The 24,172-nt window shown below is 38.6% G+C and overlaps 1 protein-coding gene across 3 annotated transcripts in view; it reads right to left on the reverse strand.

The window, feature by feature from the left end:
• IQCG (IQ motif containing G) overlaps window positions 1–24,172 on the reverse strand; it is a 51,748-nt gene that overhangs the window by 24,379 nt on the left and 3,197 nt on the right. For all 3 annotated transcript variants that reach the window (XM_040249834.1, XM_040249825.1, XM_040249816.1), the window contains 5 exons: window positions 22,010–22,076; window positions 19,934–20,204; window positions 14,938–15,161; window positions 12,767–12,895; window positions 2,376–2,457 (listed from right to left, as the gene is read on the reverse strand). In XM_040249834.1, the coding sequence (XP_040105768.1) occupies window positions 2,376–2,457; window positions 12,767–12,895; window positions 14,938–15,161; window positions 19,934–20,204; window positions 22,010–22,017 (714 nt within the window). In that variant the 5' untranslated portion in view covers window positions 22,018–22,076. The remainder of the gene's footprint in view (window positions 1–2,375; window positions 2,458–12,766; window positions 12,896–14,937; window positions 15,162–19,933; window positions 20,205–22,009; window positions 22,077–24,172) is intronic.

Genomic DNA, 24,172 nt, shown 5'->3' on the forward strand with positions numbered 1-24,172 from the left:
TTCTTAGCAACAGGGTTTTTTTCCAACGAGTTGGCTCTTCGCATCAGGTAGTCAAAATATTAAATCTTTGGCTTCAGCATCAGTCTTTCCAATGAATATTCAGGATTGACTCCTTTAGGATTGACTGGTTTGATCTCCTTGCTGTCCAAGGGACTCTCAAGAGTATTCTCCAACATCACAGTTCAAAATCAATTCTTCAGCGCTCAGCCTTCTTTATGGTCCAACTCTCACATCCATACCTGACCACTGGAAAAACCATAGCTTTGACTATATAGACCTTTGTTGGCAAAGTAATATCCCTGCTTTTTTAAATACATTGTCTAGGTTTGTCATAGCTCTTCCTCCAAGGAGCAAGCATCTTTTAATTTCATAGCTGCAGTCACTGTCCACACTGCCTTTGGAGCCCAAGAAAATGAAATCTGATACTGTTTCCAGTTTTTCCCCATCTATTTGCCATGAAGTGATGAAACTGGATGCCGTGATCTTTGTTTTTTGAATGTTGAGTTTTAAACAAGTTTTTCACTCTCCTCTTTCACCTTCATCAAGAGACTCTTAAGTTCCTCTTCACTTTCAGTAGGAAGCTTCATAACTCAATTATTCCCTCACATTCCAGTGATCTACACACATACTTTCACACACTCAAGCCTGCCACCTTAATTGCTGGCATCATTTTCTGACCCACAGGTCTCCCGTATGCATGTACTTTCTGTCTTCTTGTTTTCCAACCTTGACTTGACCACTGGTTCTTCAGTAACTCTAGAGATTTTACTTGATTTCATCTTGCCAGTTGTTTTTTGTTCAAGGTTTGCCTTCAGTCTTCTAGTCCTGGTTTCACTCCTTTTCTGATGATCAAAATATCTCAGTGATATTCTACTTTAGTTTTACTGCACCTGAATGTAACAGCTGAGACTGCAATCCAAGAAGGTAAGTTTCACAAGCAAGTGTTACTTGGAAAAACTATATTGTCAACAATATAATGTAAAGAAAAGATAAAAAAAAAGGGGGTTGTAGCATAGGGGACTTGATTGGCAGAGGCCAAAGCTGAGGTCTCTTTTGATACTATTTGGTTTGGAGTCTTAAAAGGACATAAATATATCTTTTTTTTTTTTAATACTCAAGGAATACAAGAGGAACTTTTAAATAATGGTAGAGTTTTTGAGGGGAAAAAAAAGTTAAGAAACTTTTGAAAAATTCTATTCATTAGAGAGAAAGCCTAAGTGTACACCAGTTTTTATAAAGTTTTTGGAGGTGATGGTGGTGCAAAAATGGTTTTCAAAGAGCGTAAGCTATAAACAGAGGGTTAATAGGGATAATGAAGTAAAAATTGATAACAAAGGTACTTTAAAACTGATAATAGAAAATAAGAGAGGATGCTAAGCAAGTCAGAAGACTTAAAGATAATAAATATCTCAGAAGAAAGGCTAGTGACCTTCTTTAGACAATTCTTCCAAATATATTTTCCTAATATTCTTCTAACTTCTTTGTAGGAGATAAGGAAGATTCCTATATCTGAAGTATAAGCTTGTCCAAATAGCTAGGCAATGACAAGCTGATATATCAGGCCATACTTAGTAACTTTCTTAATTCTAATAGTCATGGTACTAATTTCTAACTGCCCAAACACAGTTTTGTAAGTACTTGCTTAAAACTTGGGATGCATTTTCTTATACAGGTAAATTAGACATAAGGTAAGGCCCTAATGACCAGAAAAGCTCAATAAATCCACTCTGTAGTTGAAATATAATACAAATGACATTATTAACACTAACCATTAGGTGTAAGGAGTATTTGTGTTGTGCTTAGTCACTAAGTTGTGTCCGACCCTCTGCTACCCCATGGACTGTAGCCCACAAGGCTTCTGTGTCCATGGGGATTCTCCAGGCAAGAATACTGGAGTGGGTTGCCATGCCCTCCTCCAGGGGATCTTCCCAACCCAGGGGCTGAAACCAGGTCTCCCACATTGCAGGTAGATTCTTTACCATCTGGGCCACCAAAGAAGGCTTGTAAGGAGTATGTGATGTGCTTAAGGTACTACCTAGGACTATAGTCTCCCATCTGGGACCTTGGCATACAAGAGACTGCCTGAGACAAGGTCTCCTGGAAGGAAGGAGTGGGTGATATGGTTGGATTGGTTGGGAGGGGTAAGAACAGACTAAGAGCACCAGAGAATTAGAGTCTCTCAAAGTTCAATTCTGGACATGTTTGTGCATTCCATCAAATATCTGCTATCCTTTTATTTTTAATATAAATATTAAAGGCAACCCATGGAAAACAACAATTTCTTATACATAACTTCTTTTTTTGCTTGAAAAAGATGAGTTCTACTTACCTGTCATCAACCCAGTAACTTTTGGCGTTGTCCAGATAATTCTTACCTGTACTTCAACTTGCCTTTCTTTTTTGACATTAAGCAACTGTTTTTGAAGAGATTTTATCTTCTTTCTTCCATTTTCCTCCCTAGAAAAAATAAGGATAATTTGTATTTTAGAGAAGTGCTTCTCAAAATTAGTGTACACAGGTTCACCTGGAGGCTAAAAAACAGATTCCTGGGCTCTATCCAAGATTCTAATTCATTCAGTGGAATTTGCAACTGTACCAAGGTCCCAGGTGATGCTCATGGTACTGGTCCATGGAGCAAAATTTCAGTAACATTTTTAAAAAGACTGTGATTTTGCTCTCCCTTTGCTCTCTCACCATGCTGCAGTTGGCACTGTCTCTCAGCTCTGTGTCCTGGAGATAGTGCTAAAATGGAGAGGAGTTTCTCAAATGCTGATTGCTGAAGCTTCCAATGTAAGTTTCTCACCTCCTCCCAGTGTCCATAGATTGGCTTCAGTGCACATGGGTGACAGGACCCAGAGACAGCTTTCCTAACACCAGAAAGTGCTGGAGTGGGCTGAGGGGCTGGTCAGCCCAGAGGCTGCTGTCCATACCCCCACCAGGTTCTGGCTCAGAACCTCAAAGCAGGGGAAAACCCCACATTCCATGCTGGGCTCAGGAAGGAGGATTTGTCAAGTGATCAAGCCCTGAGCCTTTAGAGTGGGAGCAGTGACTCCAAGACCCCCGTCTACCAGAGAACTAACCCTAGGGAGTATCAAATAGTGAGAACTCGAAAAGGAAACCACTTAAATACAAGACCCGGCATCACCCAACCACCAGTAGCACCCTGTGCAAGATGCCTCATCTAAATGACAAAGAAAACAAAAACACCCCATCATCAGCAGACAGGATTACCACCTCACTCAGCCTTTCCCATCAGAGGAAAAACAAACAAACAAAAACCCACAGCTCTCACCCTATAGGACGCTCACACAAACCACTGGACCAACCTTAGGAGAGCAGAAACCAAAAGGAAGAAAGAATTCAACCTTCTTCAAGGAAAGAATTCAACTTTCCTTGAAGCCTGGGGAAAGGAGACCTCAAACACAATTGCCGGGAGCCAGCGTGAGGAACTCTGCCCATGGCAAAGGTCATGAGGAAGGAGGCTCGGCATACGCAAAGGCGGGATCAAGCCTCAGGAGACCCCCTGTTCCTGAGCATCTACCCCCAAAACCAGAGTCTGCCTACTTTACTGCTTTATTCTCTCACCTACACCTCTGACTTTACGGGGGGCTGTCCCCCACCACCTCTCTCTGAGAAAGAGTTAACTTACAGCTCCAGTTAATAAAATTCCTGGGCGTGACAAGAGTGCTTCAGTTCACAAACTCCTTTGGAAGTTCTCTACCCTGCCTGACAGGTTCATCCGGCCACAGGTGATTGTTCACAGCCTCCCAACCGTGAGAGGCACGAGATGCTTTAAATTTTCTAAAGACAGATTCTTTTGAGAAGTTAGAAAATTATTAGTATAGTATAGTGGGTTGGTTAGAAATTATACTGGTGAAGGGTTTTCATTTATTGGGCCAATATTTGCTGCTAAGTCTCCATATTCCCTGCCCTTATACACATTAATGAATGTAACTAGCATATAGGAGAAATAAGTATTAACCTTTGATATTAATCATGTTAAACCTTAGGCTAAGTAAATTCCTTTCTTAATTGTAACCCACTGCACCTTCACCCTATAGGAATGCAACTTTATCTGGTGTCTTTGGAGGGTGGCGCCTGGTTTAAGAAAATTCACCCCTGGAAAAAATAAGTTTTCAGTTGACTGACCGTTATCAGAAAGAAAGGGTCATAAAATGTTAGCAGACCTCGTGGCCAGAAGATGATGTAAAGCCCCTAAGACTTTTGTATACATTTGTATAAAGCACCTGATTTTGACAAGGGTCAGGTCTGCTGACCCCGTGTGACTCTGTATTCATCCCTATGTATAACAAAAAGTATATAAGCAGACCTGAAAAATAAAGAAATGGACCAGTTCCTGGAAAGACTGGTTTCCCCCAAGTGGTCTCTTCGTTCTCTTCTTTTCTGGCTGAATTCCCATCTGGAGTGTGGAGGCTCGCCATGTCTACTTAATTGCCCTGGCTTCTAAGACCCACGCAAGAGGGAGCCCAAGGTGGGGCATCCTCCGCTATTCAAGTGGGCGCCGGTGGCCTACTTAGGTGGTGCAAATTCCTTGTCTTGGAGTTTTATTGGTTTTATGCGTAAACCAAGTTATTCAGCCTCTTTTCTCCACTAATTTTCCTACTACACTATTCTTTCCTAATCTCTCTTTATATCTCTAATTAAATAGTTCTTTCCTAGGACGCCGACCCCATCCCCCCTTCGAATTCCCTGGATCCACCAGGGCTGGACCCCGGCACACAATAATTTAGAAAAAAAAAAAAAAAAGAAAAGGCAGAGAAATACTGCAAAAATGAAGGAACAAACTAGAAACACAGAAGTCCAAATAAATGAAGAGGAAATAGGCAAACTACTTGAAAAAGAATTCAGAATAATGATAGTAAAGATGATCAAAAACCTTGAAAACAAAATGGAGAAAATGCAAGAATCAATTAACAAAGACCTAAAAAAATTAAAAAATAAATATACAGAGACAAACTACACAATTACTGAAATTAAAAATACTCTAAAAGGAATCAATAGCAGAATATCTGAAGCAGAAGAATGAATGAGTGAGCTGGAAGATAAAATGGTAGAAATAACTTCTGAAGAGCAGAATAAAGTAAAAAGAATGAAAAGAGCTGAGGACAGTCTCAGAGACCTCTGGGACTATATCACGTGCACCAACATTCAAATTATAGGGGTCCTAGAAGAAGAAAAGAAAAAGAAAGGGTATGAGAAAATTTTTGAAGACATAGTTGAAAAGTTCTTCAACATGGAAAAGGAAATAGTCAATCAAGTCCAAGAGGCACAAAGAGTCCCATACAGGATAAACCCAAGGAGAAACAAGCCAAGACACATACTAATCAAACTAACAAAGACTAAACACAAGAATATTAAAAGCAGCAAGGGAGAAGCAAGACGTAACATACAAGGGAAACCCCATATGCTTAACAGCTGATCTTTCAGCAGAAACTCTGCAGGCCAGAAGGGAATTGTAGGATATATTTAAAGTACTGAAAGGGAAAAATCTACAACCAAGATTCCTGTACCTGGCAAGGATCTCATTCAAAATTGATGGAGAAATAAAAAGCTTTTCTGACAAGCAAAAGTTAAGAAAATTCAGTACCATCAAACCAGCTTTACAACAAATGTTAAAGGGATTTATATAATCAAGAAATACAACAGAAGAAAAAAGATCTACAAAATCAACCCCAAACAATTAGAAAATGGCAATAGGAACATATATATCAACAATTACCTTAAATGTAAATGGATTAAACACTCCAACCAAAAGACACAGACTGGCTGAATGGATACAAAAACAAGACCCATATATATGTTGTCTACAAGACACCCACTTCAGACCTCAAGACACATATAGCCTGAAAGTGAGAGGATGGAAAAAGTGTATTTCATGCAAATGGGAAGCAAAAGAAAGCTGAAGTAGCAATCCTCATATCAGACAAAATAGACCTTAAAATAAAGAAGATACAAGAGATAGGGAAGGACGCTACATAATGATCAAGGGATCGATCCAAGAGAAAGACATAACAATTGTAACTATCTATGCTGAGCGCCAAAGAATTGATGCTTTTGAACTGTGGTGTTGGAGAAGACTCTTGAGAGTCCCTTGGACTGCAAGGAGATCCAACCAGTCCATTCGGAAGGAGATCAGCCCTGGGATTTCTTTGGAAGGAATGAAGCTAAAGCTGAAACTCCAGTACTTTGGCCACCTCAGGCGAAGAGCTGACTCATTGGAAAAGACTTTGATGCTGGGAGGGATTGGGGGCAGGAGGAGAAGGGGACGACAGAGGATGAGATGGCTGGATGGCATCACTGACTCAATGGACGTGAGTTTGAGTGAACTCCGGGAGTTGGTGATGGACAGGGAGGCCTGGCGTGCTGTGATTCATGGGGTCGCAAAGAGTTGGACACAACTGAGTGACTGAACTGAACTGAACTGATGCACCCAACATAGGAGCACCTCAATACATAAGACAAACACTAACAGACATAAAAGGAGAAATTGACAGTAACACGATAATAAGTAGGAGACTTTAACACCCCACACACACCAATGGACAGATCATCAAAACAAAATGAATAAGGAAACACAAGCCTTAAATGATACATTAGATGAGATGGATCTTATTGACATCTTCAGGACATTCCATCCAAATGCAGAAGAATACACCTTCTTCTCAAGTGCACACGGAACATTCTCCAGGGTAGACCACATCTTGGGTCACAAATCAAACCTCAGCAAATTTAAGAAAGTTGAAATCATATCAAGCATCTTTTCCAACTACAATGCTATGAGACTAGATATCAATTACAAGAAAAAAAGTGTAAGACACACAAAAACATGGAGACTAAACAACACACTTCTAAATAACCACCAGGTTACTGAAGAAACCAAAAGGGAAATCAAAACATTTCTAGAAGCAAATGATAATTAAAACATGACAACTCAAAACCTATGGGATGCAGCAAAAGCAATTCTAAGAGGGAAGTTTATAGCAATACAATCCTACCTCAAGAAACAAGAAAAACATTGAATAGACAACCTAACTGTACACCTAAAGCAACTGGAAAAAGAAGGAAAAAAACCTAAATTAGTAGAAAGAAATAAATCATAAACACCCAAGCAGAAATAAATAAAAAAGAAATGAAAGAAACAATAGTAAAGATTAATAAAACTAAAAGCTGGTTCTTTGAGACGATAAACAAAATTGACAAACCTTTAGCCAGACTCATCAAGAAAAAAAGAAAGAATCAAATCAACAAAATTAGAAATGAAAAAGGAGAGGTTACGTCAGACAATGCAGAAAAACAAAGGATAAGAGGCTATTATGAACAACTATATGGCAATAAAATGGGTAACCTGGAAGAAATGGACAGATTCTTAGAAAAGTTCAGTCTGCCAAGACTGAACCAGGAAGAAATAGAAATTATGAACAACCCAACTATAAGCACTGAAATTGAAGCTGTGATCAAAAATCTCCCCCAAAACAAAAGCCCAGAACCAGATGGCTTCACAGGCAAATTATATCAAACTTAGAGAAGAACAGTGGAAACAGTGTCAGACTTTATTTTTTGGGGCTCCAGAATCACTGCAGATGGTGACTGCAACCATGAAATTAAAAGACGCTTACTCCTTGGAAGAAAAGTTATGACCAACCTAGATAGCATATTGAAAAGCAGAGACATTACTTTGCCAACTAAGGTCCGTCTAGTCAAGGCTATGGTCTTTCCTGTGGTCATGTATGGATGTGAGAGTTGGACTGTGAAGAAGGCTGAGCACCAAAGAACTAATGCTTTTGAACTGTGGTGTTGGAGAAGACTCTTGAGAGTCCCTTGGACTGCAAGGAGATCCAACCAGTCCATTCGGAAGGAGATCAGTCCTGGGATTTCTTTGGAGGGAATGATGCTAAAGCTGAAACTCCAGTACTTTGGCCACCTCATGAGAAGAGTTGACTCATTGGAAAAGACTCTGATGCTGGGAGGGATTGGGGGCAGGAGGAGAAGGGGATGACAGAGGATGAGATGGCTGGATGGCATCACGGACTCGATGGACGTGAGTCTGAGTGAACTCCGGGAGATGGTGATGGACAGGGAGGCCTGGCGTGCTGCGATTCATGGGGTCGCAATGAGTCGGACACGACTGAGCGACTGAACTGAACTGAATGCCTACTCTTCTAAAACTCAAAAATTTGCAGAGGAAGGAACACTTCCAAACTCATTCTATGAGGCCACCATCACCCCGATACCAAAACCAGACAAAGACAAACCAAGAAAAGAAAACTAGAGGCCAATATCACTGATGAACATAGATGCAAAAATTCTCAACAAAATTTTAGGAAACAGAATTCAGCAACACATCAAAAAGCTCATACACCATGATCAAACTGTGTTTATTCCAGGGATGCAAGGATTCTTCAATATACTCAAATCAATCAATGTGATACACTATATCAACAAATTGAAAGGCAAAAATTATATGACAATCTCAATAGATGCAGAAAAAGCCTTTGACAAAATTCGGCACCCATTTAGAATTAAAACTCTTCAAAAAATGGACATAGAAGGACCTACCTCAACATAGTAAAGGCCATAAATAATAAGCCTACAGCAAACATTATTCTCAATGGTGAAAAACTAAAAGCATTCCCCCTAAGATCAGAAACAAGACAAGGGTGTCCACTTTCACCACTATTATTCAACATAGTTCTGGAAGTGCTAGCTACAAGCAATCAGAGAAGAAAAAGAAAAAAAAAGAATCCAGATAGGAAAAGAAGAAGTAAAGCTCTCACTGTTTGCAGATGATATGATATTGTACATAAAAACCTTAAAGATAGTATCAGAAAATTACTAGAGCTAATCAGTGAATTTAGAAAAGCTGCAGGATACAAAATCAATACAGAGAAATCACTTGCAATTCTATATACTAACAATGAAAAATCAGAAAGAGAAATTACAAATCAATCCCATTCACCATTGGAACAAAAAGAAGTAAATATCTAGGAATAAACCTACCTAAGGAGACAGAAGAACTGTACACAGAATATTATGACACAAATGAAAGAAATCAAAGATGACATAAACAGAGAGATATTACATGTTCCTGGGTAGGGAGAATCAATATAGAAAAAATGACTATACTGCCAAATGCAATCTACAGATTCAATGTGATCCCTATCAAATTACCAATGGCATTTTTCATGTAACTAGAACAAAAAATTTCACAATTCATATGGGAACACAAAAGAACCTGAATAGCCAAAGTAGTCTTGAGAAAGAAGAATGGAGCTGGAGGAATCAACCTTCCTGACTTCAGATAATACTACAAAGCTACAGACATCAAGACAGTATGGTGCTGGCACAAAAACAGAAATATAGACCAATGCAACAAGATAGAAAGCCCAGAAATAAACCAATGCACCTATGGGTACCTTATTTTTGACAAAGGAGGCAAGAATATACCATGGGGCAAAGACAGCCTCTTCAATAAATGGTGCTGGGAAAACTGGACTGTTACATGTAAAAGAATCAAATTAGAACACTTCCTAACAACACACACAAAGATAAACTCAAAATGGATTAAAGACCTAAATGTAAGACCAGAAACTATAAAACTCTTATTAGAGGAAAACATAGGCAGAACACTTGACATAAATCAAAGCAAGATCCTCTATGACCCACCTCCTAGAGTAATGGAAATAAAAACAAAAGTAAACAAGTGGGACCCGATTAAACTTAAAATTTTTTGCACAGCAAAGGAAGCTATAAGCAAGGTGAAAAGACAGCCCTCAGAATGGGAGAAAATAATAGCAAATGAAACAACTGACAAAGGATTAACTTCCAAAATATACAAACAGCTCATACAACTCAATACCAGAAAAACAAACAACCCAATCAAAAAGTGGGAAAAAGACCTAAACAGACATTTCTCCAAAGAAGATATACAGATGGCTAACAAACACATGAAAAGATGCTCAACATCATTCATTATTCAGTTCAGTCATTCAGTCATGTCTGACTCTTTGTGACCCCATGAATCGCAGCACCCCAGGCCTCTCTGTCCATCACCAACTCCCAGAGTTCAACAAAACTCATGTGTATCAAGTCGGTGATGCCATCCAGCCATCTCATCCTCTGTTGTCCCCTTCTCCTCCTGCCCCCAATCCCTCCCAGCATCAGGGTCTTTTCCAATGAGTCAACTCTTCACATGAGGTGGCCAAAGTACTGGAGTTTCAGCCTCAGCATCAGTCCCTCCAATGAACACCCAGGACTGGTCTCCTTAGGATGGACTGGTTGGATCTCCTTACAGTCCAAGGGACTCGCAAGAGTCTTCTCCAGCATTCATTATTAGAGAATACAAATCAAAGCTACAATAAGATAACACCTCACACCAGTCAGAATGGCCCTCATCAAAAAGTCTACAAACAATAAATGCTGGAGAGCGTGTGGAGAAAAGGAAATGCTCTGGCACTGTTGGTGGGAATGTAAATTAATACAGCCACTATGGAAGATGGCATCGAGATTCCTTAAATAACTAGGAATAAAACCACCATATGACCCAGCAATCCCACTCCTAGGCATATACCCTGAGGAAACCAAAATTGAAAGAGACACATGTATCCCATTGTTCATCGCAGCACTATTTACAATAGCTAGAACATGAAAGCAACCTAGATATCCATCAACAGATGAATGGATAAAGAAGCTGTGGTACATATACACAATGGAATTTACTCAGCCATAAAAAGGAACACATTTGAGTCAGTTCTAATGAGGTGGATGAACCTAGAACTCATATGCAGAGTGAAGTGAATCAGAAGAGAAAGATAAATACCATCTTCTAACACATATATACAGAAACTAGAAAAATGGTACTGAAAATTTTATTTACAGGGCAACAATGTAGAAACAGACATAGAGAATAGACTTATGGACATGTGGAGAGGGGAGGAGAGGGTGAGATGTATGGAAAGAGTAACATGGAAACTTATATTACCATATGTAAAATAGATAGCTGGGAATTTGCTGTATGGCTCAGGAAACTCAAACAGGGGCTCTGTATCAACCTAGAGGGGTGGAATGGGGAGGGAGATGGGAGGGAGTTTCAAAAGGGAGGGTATATATGTATACCTATGGCTGCTTCATGTTGAGGTTTGACAGAAAACAGCAAAATTCTATAAAGCAATTATCCTTCAATAAAAAAATAACAATTTTTTAAAAAGATTGTGATTTTAGTAAACTGGAAGAGGATTTTCTGGCTTATCAGTGTTGTATCTAAAATTGCTGCTGCTGAGAACAAGCTAAGAAGAGGAGGAACAGGAAGAGGAAAAAGATGAATCTTTTCTATTCTGAGCACCTCTAAGCAAATCTAAGGACATAATCTCTGTCATCACTCCTGTTTTACAGATGAGGAAAATGCACATAGAGAGCTGAAGTAACTTGCTGCAAAGGACCTGAGAATGTGCCCCACAGACCTCCTAGTACAGGCAATGTAAGCAAATAAGGGTCCAAGCTCTCAACTCTGAATTCCTCCACTGTGTGTGCTCTGAGGCCATCCTTCCCACAGACTGCTCCCAGCCAAGTTTGGCCATCCCTTCCTAGGAGACTCTGGACTTTTCTGATGCTTGACTTTGGCTCAAGGACTCCCTGCTGACCTTGCCAAATCATCCTTAGATTGCAGGGTGCTCTCATCCACCCAACCTTCCCTCTCCTTCACTTAGGGTGAATCTAGCATTGAGTCCAAAGGCTCCCTCCCCATTTTCTCTCACATAAGGGTTTCCCTGATAAAAATCTTTACATTAATAATCTCATCTTGTCATCTATCTCTAAGAAGATACAGACTCACACACTTGCCATAGTCACAGAGCAGAATGAGTTTAAATGGCAGAGCAGAATTTAAACTCAGTACTGTCTGAATGAGAATTTAACTATTTTATGTTGTTTCTGTTTGCCCTCAGAAATAGAATTCTGCTTATCTCCAGAAATCCCCTTATTTAGGTTTAAAACAAAATAACAGAACAATACAAAAAATAATAATAATACCTATCTTAGCTTGAGCTGCCATAATAAAAATATCATAGATTGGAAAGCTTATAAACAGAGAAATTCATTGCTCACAGTTCTGGAGGCTATTAAGTCCAAGATCTGGGTACCGTCCAACTCAGTGTCTGCTGAGATGGTTCACCTAGTTCACAACTGCCCATTTTCGTTTGTATCTACATGACAGAAGAGGAAGGCAGCTCTCCTGGGTCTTGTTTATCAGGGCACTAATCCCACAGATGAGGGTTCCATCCTTAAGACCTACTCACTGACCAAAGACGTCCAACCTCCTAAAACCATTACTCTGGAGGTTGGGATTCCAAAAACTGAGGTTAGAGGAGCACAAACATTCAGTCTATAGCAACAACAATAACAACAACAAAAAAACATTAAGTAACATCTAGAGAAATCATTAAGTAACATCTAGAGAAATCCTGTTAACTAGTATCTTGAGATTGTCATTGCCAAAACAAACCATAGATTATGCACTACCCATGTGTGTAGTACATATATTGTACTATATATATTATAGATACAGATAACTGAAGCCCAGAAATTGAGCTATTGTTCCAGCAGAACTCCAAATAAAACCCAACTTTCTGACTCCTAGTTGTCTCTCCTTAAAAGCAAAAACTTGATTTGCTTTAGAAATCTAAGACTTCCAGTAAGAGTTTTATAGCACTTTAAAAGGCAACAAAGCAAATAAACCTAAAGTTACTCTCACCTGGCAATGATATCATAGAAATGCATTTTGCTTTCCCTCTCTTTGCCCAAAGCTTTTAGGAGATTGGTGAAAGTGCCTTCTTCTTGCAACTCCTCCATAGTTTCTGTAATTACATCACTCAAAAATTGCCTGTAAGGAGAAATGTAAGAAATGTAAGATGAATCAGTAAGATATATTTCCCCACATTCACAAAGGGCTACAGAAATCACACAAGTTAAGACTCAGAAGGACCATCATAACTAAATTTGAATTATTCTTGGAAGGCAGAAATAGTTTAGTATTAGAAAATCTACTAATGTAAATCATCACATTAATAAGGACAAAAGGAGAAAAAAGCCAAATAATCATCACATCATTTAAAAACAAACAACAACTCTTAGCAAAAAAGAGAAACTCCTTAACTGGAAAAAGTTTACATACTGAAGCCTAACGGACCTGGAATGTACAGCATGATATTGTGTATAGAACATTTAAGAACATGTAAAACTATGAACGTGAAAGTGAAAGTTAGTCACTCAGTCATGTCCGACTCTCTGTGACCCCATGAACTGTAGCCCAGCAGGCTCCTCTGTCCATGGAATTCTCCAGGCAAGAATACTGAAGTGGGTTGCCATTTTCCTTCTCCAGGGGATCTTCCTGACCCAGGGATCGAACCCAGGTCTCCCGCATTGCAGGCAGACTCTTTACCATCTGAGCCACCTATATGTATCATTTAAATAAAATACTTACATACCTAATAAAAGTATCACAACATATACAAGAGAACAATAAACAACAAATTGAGAAGAACTATTTGGGGGAAGGGTGAGGGGACTAGAATCAGAGTCTTCAATTGTACCTGACATATTTTATTTGAAAAAAAAAAAACAACTCTTAAAGCTATCATGTAAAATGTTAAGATTTGGTGGTTATATACACAAGGATTAATAATTTTATTATTCACATTTTTCTGCATTGTTGAAATATTTCATAATTTGAAAAAGTTAAATCATTAAAACTTTTTGTATAAAGAGCTAATACAACATATTTTAGAGATGAGTGAATCCAGACTCAGGAAGATTAAATGCCTTCCTTGCCCAAGTTTACAGAACTAGCTTGAAAAAGAGCTAGAACTATTTAATTCAGATTATTGACTCCTAGTCCATTGAGTATTTTCTCCTAGGTAGAGATTTTTAAATACTGTTATTTAATGTTTTGATATAGAATCAGCAAGAAGTATACTTACTGTTTTACATAATTATTACCAATAGTTCACACAAAAAAATTCAATAACTATATTGAGAAAATAAATATGATGAAGTCATATCAATTGAAAAACTATGACCCCACACACTGAGAATGAAAGGACATTAACTAGCAGCTTATAAACAGGACACCATCTTTAAGGGATGCAAATGTAAAACCAGAATATTTATAACAAGAGATGATACCCTCTGGTGAGGGTCTAAAGCAGGGGTCAGCGAGTTTTTTTGTAATTGGACAAATAGTAAATGTTTTTGGTTTTGCAGAACATAAACTCCATGTTGAAACTACTTGACTCTGCTGTTATCCCATCAAAGCAGTCATAGACAATATATAAAATGGGCGATGCTGTGTTCCAGTAAAATTTATTTTCAAAAGCAGACTACAGGCTGGATTTGGCTAGTGGCCCTGGGTAATTGTTATAAACCCTTATTTACCAAAAATTACTATCAAAAGGTTATACTTTCTTTTAAACTTAACAGGATTCTTTGTCAGCAAGCCAGTTGACAATGAAAAATTGAGCATTAAGAATGGAAACTGAGACTGCTTAAGAAATCCTCAGGATTAAAACAGTTTAAAATTTGACTACTTTGATAGTATCTATCTCTTACTAAAGAATAAAGCATCACAATAGCCACCAATTTCTGCCAAGCACTGGCTGATACCTCCCTCCAAAGTTATCATTATTCTCATTTTTAAAAACTGTAAATAAAGGCTCAATAACTTGCCCAACCATATACCACCACATTAATACTTTTAATTGTACCACACTTCCCCCTAGATAGCCCTTGGCTAATTCTATTATCTGCAGTCACTTGGATATAATGACCAATCCATTAAGAGAAGAGAGCAGTCAGCCACCCCTGTACTCACTCTTCATCCATCTAGAAATACATTCTCACATTTCCAAATGTGCTCTTCTTCCTTACCTATCAATCTGAATTTTCTTCAGTGTCTCTGTATTCATTATGGTTTGCCTTGTGGGTTTTTTGAAGAAAAGATCTTGCACTTTGTTAAACTGGCCCCCTTGTCTGATTTCTGGCAACTTGGGTTCTTCTTTATGTACCAGTGGACTGGATATTTTTGAGGGTTCTGATGCCAGTGGAACTTTTTCTGAGCTTCTTCCTTCTGAATGCATTTCTTTGTTATCCTTCTAAAAACAATAAATGATGTTCATGTTAAGACAGATTTTTAAAACAAAAAGAAACAATGCTATATGAGGGCCTCTTCCTACATTTTAAACCTCTTGTAATATCAGTACCAGAAAATTATCCTCTTCTTCAGCCACATCAAACGGCATGCTCTGCTGTTTTGTGTCTTTCTGCCTTTAGACAACATTCCCACTCTCTGTCATTCCCCAAACTGGTAAACTTTAAGACTATAACCAAAGACACAGTTCTCTGTGAAACATCTCTATTAGCAGACATTTACCACTTGTAATTACTTGTATAAATATCTCCATTAAATTATAAATTCCATGAGGAGAGGGACAGTATCTTACAGATCTTGGTGCACCTCAAATTCTTTTTGGAACAAGATAATATTAAATAAATGTGGCCATCTTTATAATCCCATTGTTTAGAACAATGTCCAAGGTACAGCAAAGACTCAAATGTTCGCTGAACACATGAATCTGAGATATAGTCATCCCTCGGTAACTGTGGAGGATTGGTCTGATCCACCACCACACCCCCGACCCAGCGCTCAAGGAGACCAAACTCCACAGATCCTGAAGTCCCTTATGTAAAATGGCATAGTATTTGTAAACAGCCTGTTTACATCCTCTCATTATACTTTAAATCATCTCTAGATGACCTATAATACTAAAACAATGTAAATATTATGTATATAGCTGCCAGCACACAGCAAATTCAAGTTATGCTTTTGGGAACTTACTGGAATTTTTTTTCTGAATATTTTTGATCCATGGTTGCTTGAATCTGCAGATGTGGAACCCATAGATATGGAGGGTCCACTGTATAAAGAATTAAAAGAGAATCATACCAAAGAGTAGGAGTCAATAGTGTATTTAGTGGTGTGGTATAGATTTCAAAGTTCATGTGGGGAAAAGCCAAAAAAAATTATTTTTCAGACCCAAACTTGAATAGTAAGAGGTAAGCATTACCATCTTTCAACTGGGACAGGATACATCTTTCAATTGATGATTCCTATTTAATCTGTGGCTAAAACCTTGAGCCAATGGGAAACCATATAACAGAGTGGTCATGCAGTTCATACGAGACTCTGAAACCAGACTTCCTTGTTTAAATCCTGGCCCTGTTACTAAACCACACTGACTTTAGATGACTATTTAATATCTCTATGCCTCCATTTTCCTATTGATAAAATAGGGATAATAATAGTACTTGCCATCTTGCATTATTGATGAAAGAAAAAAAGGAAGGAAGGAGAAAAAGAAAGAAAAAGGGCATTTAGAACACTACACAGACCCATATAAGCTCAACATTTGATATGATTACTTAAATTCTTGAGCTGATCCTATGCAAAGAAGAGTTTTATTTGCATAAAAGCCTAGGTCTTCCTTAGTTAAACTTCAATTAGATTAGTTTAAAAAAACTATCAATAAAGATTAATAAACACAGACTCAACAGCATTTTTCTTATATCAACAGCAAGGAAAGATTCAGATCTGAGGAAAACATACGTATGCAAGTACAAAACAAAATGCTACATTAAATAAGAATTAAATTTTAAAATACTTTCAATTAAAATTGATATGACTGACTACAAAGAGAACAGAAACCATAGAATTCCAACAATTAAATTGAAACTTCAGTTCAGTCAGTTCAGTCGCTCAGTCGTGTCCGACTCTTTGCAACCCCATGAATCGCAGCACGCCAGGCCTCCCTGTCCATCACCAACTCCCGGAGTTCATCTAAACCCACATGCATCGAGTCAGTGATGGCATCCAACCATTTCATCCTTGGTCGTCCCCATCTCCTCCTGCCCCCAATCCCTCCCAGCATCAGAGTCTTTTCCAATGAGTCAACTCTTCGCATGGAGGTGGCCAAAGTACTGGAGTTTCAGCTTTAGCATCATTCCTTCCAAAGAAATCCCAGGGCTGATCTCCTTCAGAATGGACTGATTGGATTTCCTTGCAGTCCAAGGGACTCTCAAGACTCTTCTCCAACACCACACTTCAAAAGCATCAATTCTTTGGTGCTCAGCCTTCTTCACAGTCCAACTCTCACATCCATACATGACCACTGGAAAAACCATAGCCTTGACTAGATGGACCTTTGTTGGCAAAGTAATGTCTCAGCTTTTCAATATGCTATCTAGGTTGGTCATAACTTTCCTTCCAAGCAGTAAGCATCTTTTAATTTCATGGCTGCAGTCACCATCTGCAGTGATTTTGGAGCCCAAAAAAATAAAGTCTGACACTGTTTCCACTGTTTCCCCATCTATTTCCCATGAAGTGATGGGACCAGATGCCCTATGCATAAAGAAAGCTTTAAGTATGTGGATGGTTATTACTCTAGATTTTCTAATCTAGGGAGGGAATGGGAAACGTAAGGCCTGGAAAGTTTGTTTTTTCTGATCGCCCTAACCATTGTTCCTCTACCTTTGTTCTCAGGCATCTGGAAAAGGAAGCAAATGTGTCAAATGGCCTGATGAACAGATTACTAGAAATAAATATGAGTTTTTAAAAGAGAACTTAAAAAAAATAAAATAAAAAAAATAAAAGAGAACTTAAAGGAACTAGCTAAATATTCTGGTCCATTCACCTCCTTGTACGGGAGGGTGTTAGATTCTAAGGGAAAAAATAAGAACAGTATTCCCTGCAAGGGAGCTCTTTCCAAAGTTCAGATCAATTACTCCTACTTCTGGTAGAAGTTAGTACATTAGTATGTTTTTCATAATTCCATTCCATGATTCTTTAGCTATAAAAATGGTTGTGGAAGAGGGATAATGCTAACTAAACTTTCATCCCAGTGTTATTACTGTAAAGCTCAACAACTTGAAGCTTTTAAAGAAAGAAAACATCCACATTAGTACTAAGGTTTTTAAATATTTATCTTATGCAGGGCAATGGTACTGTAAAAATTTATGAGTTAGAACAACTATAATACTATAAAATGAAAAATTATTTTAAAGAGTCACATTTGTAAAAGTTATATAACTAACATATTTTGAAAGGGGCTTTTAAGCTCTATTAATCAGAATGAGTACAAACCTTTACTATTTATATTTCTATAAAATCATAAGTAATTTTCTGTCATGTCAGAAAATTTTGTGGCTGAAGATCATAAACCAGATTAAAATTGGAGAAGTTTTGTTCTTTTATGTACTGGAATGGTGATCACTACTGAATGTTGTTTATAAATTTGTGTTTTTCTTTCTCTCTTGAGTTTCTATGATGGAAAATTACCCTTTTTAAAGCCTGACAGTAAATATCATTGAGAAAACTTTATCTTGTTAACTGAAGATATTTAGTGAGGTTAGTGTCTCTTCTGTACTATCTGTTAACAAACAATTTAAGAATTAGACTAATTTTAAGTGCACTGAAAGGTTTAGTTCTTGGGTTTCCAGATGTCTTTGCTTTTCATAAATTAATAGGGAAACTAATTTGTTGCAAAATTCCTATAATACCCATTAAGGTTTTAAAATCACCCTAAAACTCATAGAATGTTAGTATTAGAAGGGCTCATTTAGTTAAAACTCCACCACAATTCATAAATGAGAAAACTAAGACTGAGAAAGTGAAATGAATTGCTCATTGCACAATTCAACCATAATGATCCTGTAACTTCAAATCCACTTTTAAAACCCTAATAAAAGTTTTGTGAATCCCGTTTATACATAAAGCAGTAGTAATAATAATAATAATTATTATAAAATTGTAAGGGGCAATTAGAAGGAAATTTAATTTTCTAGTCACAGTAAATATGGACTTCTTTTCTATTAGATATGAAAATTAATTTACCCTCTCATTTTTATAGCAAGTTGCACTTATCACAGAATCAGATATAATCTGTACAAATTATATAATTGTGTTAATCTTAATAAATCTGTACTTTTTTTTTCAGGTATATGTGTTTTTTTTTTTAATTTATTTTTTATTTTACTTTACAATTCTGTATTGGTTTTGCCATACATTGATATGAATCCACCACGGGTGTACATGCGTTCCCAAACATGAAGCCCCCTCCCACCCCCCTCCCCTCTACTTAAAATGTAATAAAATTTGTATTTAAAAATTGTTTCTGGAAAAAAAAAATTGTTTCTGGTTTAAGGGATTAAGAATTTATGAAAGATTTTGCTCACTACCAAACTGAGTTGTTTGATAACTCAGTGGTGCTTTGAGGGAGGAATCCATAACATCATGGAAAATGTAATGGCTAGTGCAATAATGCGGATGGATATTGAGAAAAGCAGATTGCAACATATTTAGCAATGACAAAGTCATTTTAGATAAAAGCAATGTTGACAGGGTCCAGTTGAATTTCCTCCCCCTGGTGTTCAGTTAGCTTTTGTGCTGTTGTGCTTAATCGCTCAGTCTAACTCTTTGCAACCCCATGAACTGTAGCCCACCAGGCTCCTCTGTCCACGTGGATTCTCTAGGCAAGAATACTGGGGTGGGTTGCCAGCTGACAAATACCAATACAAGACAAGACAACACAATTATTTATCTCCTCAGTATATATATTGTATTTATACTGACTTATCTATGGACTTTTTAGAATAACGCCAATATATCAGGAGAAAAGGATATTTTGTGAGATGCACCATGAACTATGTCTATTTCACTCCATTAACTGAGAGTACATATCTTAGATAATTACTGCAGCCCTTTACCTGACTAGAAGGTGCTATTGCCCAAGCTGAACTGAATGGCATAGGTACTGCAAATGATGGAGAAATAAAGAGAAAGCAAAAATTAAGTAATGGTGAATATATATACCATGCTGATGCTTTGTCTTTTTTCATACTGAACTGGCATGATATAGTTTAGAATGGAGAGCTGGTCTGTGGTGTCCTCCAGAACTGCAGAGATCCTCAGCACGTCTAGAATGGATAGTGGCTTCATGATTTCTGGGCTGATTTCTATGACTGCTTCTTTGTCTGTTTCTTCCTTTTCTTCTACAGAAGTATTAGGTGGTTCTCCTGTCACTGACACTGTCACTTCAGAAGGCCAATCTTCTGGAGGAAGATTTGAGGCTTCCAGTTGACCTCTAAAGAAAGAAGGAAGGAAAAAATAAGTCAGCCATCAAATGTTTAAAATGACTTAAATCCAAAAACACAGGCAGCATGTAGATGTGTTCCTGTAAAGTCCATTTTGCCATATACTCAAGAGAATGAATAGAAGTACTTTGCAGATGATTCTGCTTAATAACCCCCAGTAACATTCCGACTTCCCAGAGAAAAGCAACTTACTGTTTATTAAAGATGTGGAGCCTCTGCTATTTGACTATGCTCAACCAATTTGAACTTGAGCCAAATAAACTTTTTTTCTAGCAACATTTTCAGATGCTAACCAAAATTATCTCATGGTTATGTTAACTGAAAGCTGAGCCTCTCTGTACACCGGGTGCCAAATCAAATCCTGGAGACAGAGTTTGGGGTGGAGAAAAGGATAGCTAGCTTTATTGCTCTGCCAGGCAAAGAGGAACCTAAAACCATGTTCTGTCTCAAAAAACCAAGAGTCCCAACCCTAGAGAATTTGAGGAGGGTCAAAGGTGGGGTCTCTAACAAGATTAGAGTGTGGGCAGAGTTTGCACTTCCTTAATCTCATTTTAGGTCGTGGGTCTTCTAATCTTGATGAGCTTCTCTTGTCCCTTTCATCTTGCCTCTGGTGATTTTAGGCTGCTTCTCCCTTGATTGGGCTTCCCTGATAGCTTAGTTGCTAAAGAATCCACCTGCAATGCGGGAGACCTGGGTTCTGTCCCTCATTTGGGAAGGTCCCCTGGAGAAGGGAAAGGCTACCCACTCCAGTATTCTGGCCTGGAGAATTACATGGACTGTATAGTCCATGGGGTTGCAAAGAGTCAGACACGACTGGGCTACTTTTCATTTTCACTTTCCCTTGATTAGCTTCCCAGGTGACTCCTGTGGTAAAGAACCCACCTGCCAATGCAGGAGACATAAGAGGTGCTGGTTTGATCCCTGGGTAGGGAAGATCCCCTGGAAAAGGAAATGGCACCCCACTCCAGTATTCTTGCCTAGAGAATCCCCATGGACAGAGGAGCCTGGCGGGCTACAGTCCATGGGGTCGTAAAGAGTGGGACACGACTGAAGCAACTTAGCACGTACACCTTTGATTAGCAGCTGTTCAAATCTGCCCTTTGGAACTCACAGAAAGTTATAATGCTGGAGTCTTGCCTACAAGAAATGGGAGACAGGAAGGCCTCCATGCCTGGGAGCCCTACAGGGCCCTGCTCCGTTTCAGTTAGCAAAACATGGAATGGAGCAGCCATTCTCAAGGTGGCCCACACGAGCCTCACCTTCTTGTACTCATGCCCCTCTGCGGTCTTCCCCACACTGAATAGGACTAACCTATATAACCAAAAGCATATTGTGGCTTCCAAGGCTAGGTGATTTTGAGACATTAAAGTTTCTCTATCATTTTCTCAAATCTCACTCACTCACTCAGTGGGAATCCAGATGCCTTGTCATGAGGATACTTCAGAAGCCCTATGAAAAGTCTCATGAGAGTGAGGAACTAAGGCCTCTTGACAAAAGACAGCATCAACTTGCCAACTCTGTAAACGAGACATCTTGGACTGGATACCCTAGCCCCAGTCAAGTCTTCAGATGACTGCAGCCCTGACCAACTTCAACTTATAAGAAACCCCAAAACAGAACCATCCCACTAAGCTGCTCCTCAATTCTTGACCCATATAACCAAGCTACATTTATATTTTAAGTCGCTAAGTTTTGGAGTAATTTGTTACACAGCTAGGGTAAATAATACACAGAAATTTAATGTAAGTCATTTCATATATATATATAAAATAATAAATTGGAATTTGGAACATACTCTTCCATTCTTCTTGAGTTAGTTTTAATTTTCTTGGTACATTATAATCTCACGGAAATGCAATCACCTAAAGTGGGAAAAAAACATTGAGATTAGTTTAAGGGGAGTGTTGAATGACATTTGTTTCTATACCCCCCCACGAAGAGAAAAAGAAGTACAAGAGCTGTGGCTTATCCCCTGTAGCTTTGCAGAGGAGTCTCAGAGATGGAAGAAACACTGCCATCAAATGGCACAGGTCTATTTAGTAGCCAGCTCAACTACTGGCAGATAAATGCAACCTTCGTGTTTCTAAAGGCAAATTAATGCCAATGTAGGACTTCCCTGGTGGCTCAGCAGTAAAGAATCTGACTGCGATGAGGAGATATGGGTTTGGTCTCTGGGTCGGAAAGATCCCCTGCAGAAACAAAAGGCAACACATTCCAGAACCCTTGCCTGAGACATCCTATGGACAGAGGAGCCTGGCAGGCTACAGTCCACATGGACATAACTTAGCGGCTCCACCACCAACGGCCGATATGTCTTTTGTATGTTTTTAAATTATATTCTGAGTATTAACTGGTAATCTCCATATACAACAAACTTACTTTTCTGTTATTCTCATTACTAAAGTATTTGATGGTTCCATTCCTCTGATCTGCTAGATTAACAGAATTTATTGCATCCAGAAAAACAATTGCCATTATACCTAGAAAAACTATTTATCCTGAAAATAAGTTTAATACTGCTATCAATATGTTATCCTTCCTCAGTAAAGGAAAGTCCTTTCTGGTTAAATAAGCTTTACAATGAGAACAGACTATGGAGAATTTTGCCATATACAGAGCAAATAATGAATAGTAAGTTTCCAGTATGATCTTGTCTACAATAAAGTGATCCTTAGGAGGGTGGTACAAGTATGTCCCATGCAACAAACACTTTATATGCAAAACTGAAAGAATATTATAGATGTTCAAGCTGGTTTTAGAAAAGGCAGAGGAACCAGAGATCAAATTGCCAACATCCGCTGGATCATAGAAAAAGCAAGAGAGTTCCAGAAAAACATCTATTTCTGCTTTATTGACTATGCCAGAGCCTTTGACTGTGTGGATCACAATAAACTGTGGAAAATTATGAAAGAGATGGGCATATCAGACCACGTGACCTGCCCCTTGAGAAACCTGTATACAGGTCAGGAAGCAAGTTAGAACTGGACATGGAACAACAGACTGGTTCCAAATAGGAAAAGGAATACGTCAAGGCTGTATATTGTCACCCTGCTTATTTAACTTCTATGCAGACTACATCATGAGAAACGCTGGGCTGGAAGAAGCACAAGCTGGAATCAGGATTGCTGGGAGAAATATCAATAACCTCAGGTATGCAGATGACACCACCCTTACAGCAGAAAGTGAAGAGGAACGAAAAGGAGAGTGAAAAAGTTAGCTTAAAGCTCAACATTCAGAAAACGAAGATCATGGCATCCTGTCCCATCACTTCATGGCAAATATATAGGGAAGCAGTGGAAACAGTGGCTGACTTTATTTTTTCGGGTTCCAAAATCACTGCAGATGGTGATTGCAGCCATGAAATTAAAAGACGCTTACTCCTTGGAAAGAAAGTTATGACCAACCTAGACAGCATATTAAAAAGCTGAGACATCACTTTGTCCACAAAGGTCCATCTAGTCAAGGCTATGGTTTTTCCAGTGGTCATGTATGGATGAAGAAGGCAATGGCAACCTACTCCAGTACTCTTGCCTGGAAAATCCCATGTACAGAGTAGCCTGGTAGGCTGCAGTCCATGGGGTTGCTAAGAGTTGGGCACGACTGAACGATTTCACTTTCACTTTTCACTTTCATGCATTGGAGAAGGAAACGGCAACCCACTCTTGTATTCTTGCCTGGAGAATCCCAGGGACAGAGGAGCCTAGTGGGCTACCGTCTATGAGGTGGCATAGAGTTGGACATGACTGAAGCGACTTAGCAGCAGTAGCAGCAAAAGAACAAAATGGATGTGATAGTTTGATTATAAAGAAAGCACAGAAGAATTGATGCTTTTGAACTGTGGTGTTGGAAGACTAACCAGTCCATCCTAAAGGAGATCAGTCCTGGGCGTTCATTGGAAGGACTGATGTTGAAGTTGAAACTCCAATACTTTGGCCACCTGATTTGAAGAACTGACTCA

Source organism: Oryx dammah, unplaced genomic scaffold (assembly GCF_014754425.2).
Source record: "Oryx dammah isolate SB20612 unplaced genomic scaffold, SCBI_Odam_1.1 HiC_scaffold_2, whole genome shotgun sequence".
NCBI lineage: Eukaryota > Metazoa > Chordata > Mammalia > Artiodactyla > Bovidae > Oryx > Oryx dammah.